We start from the raw sequence: 6029 nt of genomic DNA on the forward strand, positions 1-6029 counted from the left end.
ATATAGGAAAACATCTCATTAGGGATAATGTCAATTTGTTAGTAATTTATCGACAAGATGATGTAAATCTTAAACATATCTATGAAGATCATGTGAATACTGATTTAACTTTCAATGAATTTCGGAATCTTTGTTCTGAATGTTGGAAGAATGATAGATATGGATTCATCGTCATTGACAAAGATAGACCGATGAATGAGGGTAGATACAGAAAAGGATTTGACTGTTTTGCAATAAAAAAGGAATTATGAGTCTCAAACTTGCAGTTCAGTTGTAGACATCGCCACGTCAGCATGTCAGACTTCAAGAAAGAGAAGAATGTTCTTAGTGAGCTCTTGCGAGCTCGTGAGGCTATTAAAAAAAAATACACTTTATTAAAACAGGAGAAAGATGATTTTGAAAAAGTCATCGGCGATACTCTAAAACCAGTCGTCACACCACTTGAAAAACTTGTTGAGATGAAAAGTGAAAATCCACTGCTGCATCCATCCAATCACATTTTTGTTAAAAACAGCAGTAAGAAAATGAAAAACGAACAAGAATCGATCGATCAAGTTTGCTCAACGATCAAAATAATAATAATAATAAATCAAGTTTATTGGATTATACTGTTTATGATTATGATGATGATGATGATGATGATGATGATGCTTTTAACACAATAACCAATTCTACATTTAAATCTACGAGTGGAAAAAATGAATCAGCTGAAGATTTTTTATCATTGTTAGATAAAAGCCGTAGAACAATTGACAATATATACGGAGTGCGAAAGGTTGATGTAGTGTATATGATTGGTGATTCAGAAATAGAGTTTGATGATAAATATGTCAAAGTCAGAAATGAAAGTTATCCTAAAACGAATGGACTAATGGAATGCCTATTTAAAAAATATCCGGATGATCTTCTTCTGAGTTCAGCAGATCGTGAAAATTATCGCAAGATTCTGGAAGCATCAAATGCTCATCGGAAAAAATTCAGCAAAGATGAATCTATAAGAATGTCGAGAAGTAATAAATATAAGAATATTTTAGCTCCAATGTTCCGCAGCACTCCATGTAAAAAGAACAACAGCAGCGGAGGAGGACTTGTACCTAAATATAAAATAGCTAAGAAAAATTCTTCCATAGATCTTGTCTACTGGGACGATCCAAATGAGCTTGTCGAACGACTTCGATTATTGATTGCCGAACGATCTGCTGGAAATAACAATCACACCAACGAAATTCATTCAATTATTGAAGAATTGCGTGAAGCTGGGCATATATATTGATACGCATCTTTCTTCTTTGCATCAGTACTACCATGAGTCTCGATGTGTTCGGAAGAAAACTTGGGAGCTCGCAGCAAGTGAGTCGCGGGCCTCCAGGAAATGGTTTTAATTTTACATCAGACGGCGATTTTGACTTAGAGGAGAAGCGACTCTGTAATCTCGGAGAGCCACGCAATCCAAAAGATGCAATCACTTTGCATTCACTGCAAGTTATCCTGCAGACGGAAGTAAATTATATATCTTCTAAAATTACTGGAATTGATGAACTTATAGACCAATATAGGGAGCAAGTTGAAAGCCTTAAATCTGATGTGGACAAAAAATTAAAATATCTTAATGATATTTCTCAACGTAATTTCGCAAGCGTTGAATATATTATTGGTCAATTGAATAATTTTATAATCAAAGAAGATGGAAAAGCAAAAAGTAGCTGAAGAGCTACATAAAGCTGCACGCCGCAGGTACAAGCGAAGAAAATATGATATACGCGGAATAGATGAGACTTGGCAAGGTGATCTTGTGGAAATGATTCCTTACGCTAGCGAGAACAAAGATTTCCGCTACTTACTCACTGTCATAGACATATTTTCAAAGTACGCGTGGGCCGTGCCAGTCAAGTCGAAGAGTGGCCAGGATGTTACTGCAGCTATGAAGTCAATACTGAAAGAAGGACGAGTACCGAAGAATCTACAAACTGACCAAGGAAAAGAATTTTACAATTCAATTTTTCAAAAACTTATGAAGAAGCACAATATACACTTATACTCTTCACATAGAAATCTTCATGCAAGTATATGCGAACGATTCAATAGAACGTTAAAAAATGCAATGTGGACAGAATTCAGCAAACAAGGAAGCTATAAATGGTTGGATATTCTACCTAACTTGCTCAAAGCATACAATTCGAGAAAACATCGGACAACAGGAATCGAGCCTGAAAATGTTACACAGGCAAATGAGAGAGAGGTCAAGAGACGTTTTCCTACTGAAAAGTCGTCAGTGAAAGAACCGAAATTCAAAGTAGGAGATAAAGTACGAATAAGTAGGTTAAAAAATGTTTTTGAAAAAGGTTACACACCAAATTGGTCTACGGAAATTTTCACAATAACGCGAGTTGTAAAAACAGATCCAGTAACTTACCACCTCAAAGATTATTATGATAAACCCGTCTCTGGTGGCTTTTATGAAACGGAAATTCATAAAACTATGTATCCGGAAATTTATTTAGTAGCAAAAGTTTTAAAGAAAAGTGGTAAACGCGTATATGTTAAATGGTTAGGATTCAGTAGCGATCACAATAGTTGGATAGATAAAAATGAGATTGTATAAATTATTCAAGGATCTAAAAAATAAGAAAGCAATTGTTATTATATTTAATAATGTATTTTTATTCATGTGAATTGTAGTTTTAACAAATAAATAGTGTTTAATAATTATCAGTCTTTGTATTTCATTATTTTAGCATGTGGTGAACTTAAAAGAAGTTCCACCCTGATATGTTATAAATAAACTAAGTTTATTTGCTGTGTTTGAAAGATTATTGAAAAGTTCTTGATCTTTCAAGATTGCTGATGAGATCTTTTCTGGCAGAAATATTTGAAAGCTGACATCAATCTCGGCCACGATCTTCGTGCCGAATCTAGTCTTCACCTCCTTGAGTGCAGTCACCATGTACTCATGATCTTTTTCTAAGTCCGTGACTTTCTTCTTAGGCAAGAACTCGCGCTCAGCAATTTTGTTAAGTGCAGATAGATCCATTCTGAAACGTGAAAAAAATAAGAATTTGTGTGTTAGAGAAAAGATTTTCTTTAAGAACAAAAAAAAAAAAAAAATAGTGAGAATCAGCTATGAACTTACTTGAAAATGTTAAGTGAGTCTTGGTTTCTTCTCCAAAGGTAGGTAATTTTCAAGCTCGACTGCTCGAATGTGCTCTTCACCGTGGTGCGTCGGTTCATATAGCCCATTCCCCACCAAATAAGAGCATGGTTATTAAATTATTTGTCTGAAAAATTTAGTCAAGACGAAGTTGATTAAAATGTATAATGAAAAAAAAAATGATTAAATAAAATAATTTAAAAAAAATTATAATTCTTACGATTCTTTTTTATCTTTTAAAACAAAAAAAAAATGTTGAAAAGGGATTGAAATTTATCTTAACATATAGTCAATTTATTTATTTATTTACACTAAAAGGAAGACAAAGAGCAGAGTATATCAATTTAAAAATCATATCTAAATTTTCTGAAATATTTTACAATTTTTAACTTTTCTAAATAAATTTGGGAAACCTCAAAGTTTTAATAAACGATGAGGTGTCCACAGTTCTTTAAATTTATTTTTTTTTATAATTTTTGTAAATTTTGTTTACATTGATGTGACCTATTATTATCTCATCATCTATAATCCGCGGTAAATTGCGTTGTTGTTGCTGCTGAGGTTGCTGTTGTTGCTGTGACGGCTGTTGCTGCTGCTGTTGCTGCTGCTGCTGCTGTTGCTGTGGCTGCTGCTGTGGCTGCTGCTGTTTCTGTTGTTGCTGCTGTTGTTGCTGCTGCTGTGGATGCTGCTGTTGTTGCTGCTGTTGTTGCTGCTGCTGTTGTTGCTGCTGTTGTTACTGCTGTTGTTGCTGCTGCTGTTGCTGGTGTTGCTGCTGCTGTTTACTATCAGTCCTTTTCAATAGCAAAATACCACGTCTCGGTACTGGTCTCGTAACCTCTGAAAAATTAAAGCAAACAAAAAATAAATTTATTGTATACAAAATAAAACTAATTTATAGTTAAAGCATTTTTTACCTGAAGTCATTGTAGATGTTCCTGGTTTTGGTGACGTCTCTCTCTCTCCTGCCTTTTTCTTCTTCTGCTCGTTGCCTTTTTGATCTTTAACAATAAAAAAACAGATTAGCATTTTTTAAAATAAAGTTATATAATTTTAAGAATAAATTTAATATTTTTTACCATTTACTTTTCTCTTCATATTCGAGGACGCGATCTTAGGAATCGGCTTGAGATCGCGTATACTTTTAACAGATGTACATGATGCGCTACTAGATGATGTTCCGCTAGAGCTGGAGCTCGAACTAGAGCTCGAACTAGAGCTCGAACTCGAGCTCGAACTCGAGCTAGAACTTGAGCTCGACCGAGACCGTCTTCTTCGGGTCACCGAAGATTGTCGAGGCTGCTCAGCTGTTTGAGATTGCCGAGGCTGCTCAGCCGTCAAAGATCGCCGAGGCTGCTCAGCCATTGGGGATCGCTGCGCCGGGTCAGCCGCCGAGGATCGTCGAGGATGCTCAGCCGTCGAAGATCTCTGCGGCTGCTCAGCCGTCGAGGATCGTCGAGGCTGGTCAGCCACCGGGGATCGTTGTGGCAGGTCAGCCACCGGGGATCGTCGCGGTGCTAATTGCTGCAAAGCAGCATTTGGTGGTTGTGGCACTGCAACATTAAAAAAATTTTAATAAATTAATTTAAAGAAAAAAACTTTTGAATAGTACAATAAAAAAAAAATTCACTTACGTGTTTCGACCACGTCCATTGCCCAGGAGACGTAGTCGAGCATTGTTAGGAGAGTTGGTACGTTGGCGACCAGCCAACGTATACGCTCCTGGGCGACCTGCAGACTCCGTCGGCTTCGAGAAGGCTGCATTGATGAATTTAGCTTCTTCGGTGACATTTTCTTGTCAGCTTGCAAGAAAAATCCTGACTCCGGTGTATCTTGAGGGGTTATACTCGAAGGCGGGAGAACACTTTTCACTATTTTGCCGAATGAACTTGGAAACGAGGAGTGAATTGACTGATGAAGCATGCACCGGGTCCTTAAATACGGTGGACAGCGAAGCTTCCCTTTCCACTTCAATTGCCAAAAGTCCTTCGAATTGCCGAAAAATTTCCACTTTCTTCTCATAGAACCTCCCTTAGACACTTCCCACCGGAATTTTCAAAATCTCCTCCCTCTCAACAAAATTTGACCATCCCTCAATCACTCGAGTGCACACCTACGCTTTCTTGGAGGGAGAGAGAGAGATTGAGCGTAAGATTATCTCTTCAAGAATCGTCAGTTTCAAGTGTGGGCGAAAATTATCTCTAACGTGGAAAACAGCTTTGAGGGTTCATCACTTCACCAACCTGCACACACCCACGTTTTCAAGAGAAACATATCGCTCATTCCAAAAATTGGCAACGGTCTGAGGATGCCTTACACAGCAATAAGGATTAATTTCTTATTCGACCTGCACACGCCTGCATTTTTCTCAAAAGGAATATGAAGCCTTCGCATGAAAGGTGTAACTGATCACTATACAATGCTTCATTGTTTACCACCTGAGCGGGGTCCTTGGCGTGCGCATCAACCTGCACACGCCCACATTTTTTCTCCAAAGCAATACGCAGCATTCGTATGAAAGGTGTAACGCTTATTCTAAAACTAAAGGGCATCGATCAGTATACCATGCTGCATTGTCAACCACCTGAGCAAAGGATGTCGGTGTGCGCACCCGGTACACACCCACATTTTCCTCAAAAGCTAATCCCGAAATTGGCATCGGTTCGAGGATGCCTTACACGCGTCAATAAGGATTGATTTCTAATCCGTGAAACAGAAAATTAGAGAACGCTATAGGCATTCCAAAAACACATTTGAGAGAGGGAGTACACTTTTTCATCGGTTAGCAAATCACTTAGAGTGGAAGTGTTTTCGTGTGCGGGAGAGAGGGAGATCCATCCCACTCTTGAGAGGAAAGGGAGTTTTCTGGTATGGGAAAAGAGGG

General features: G+C 37.8%; 1 protein-coding gene across 1 annotated transcript; it reads right to left on the reverse strand.

The window, feature by feature from the left end:
* Positions 1 to 3903: 3903 nt before the first annotated feature.
* LOC116416381 (cell wall integrity and stress response component 1-like) lies at positions 3904 to 4661 on the reverse strand. The gene is made up of 2 exons (XM_031924624.1): positions 4225 to 4661; positions 3904 to 4146 (listed from the first exon to the last, which is right to left on the reverse strand). The coding sequence occupies exons 1-2, from the start codon at positions 4508 to 4510 to the stop codon at positions 4016 to 4018; spliced, it is 417 nt and encodes a 138-aa protein (XP_031780484.1). The 5' UTR covers positions 4511 to 4661; the 3' UTR covers positions 3904 to 4015.
* Positions 4662 to 6029: the final 1368 nt, after the last annotated feature.

Source organism: Nasonia vitripennis, chromosome 2 (genome assembly GCF_009193385.2).
Source record: "Nasonia vitripennis strain AsymCx chromosome 2, Nvit_psr_1.1, whole genome shotgun sequence".
NCBI lineage: Eukaryota > Metazoa > Arthropoda > Insecta > Hymenoptera > Pteromalidae > Nasonia > Nasonia vitripennis.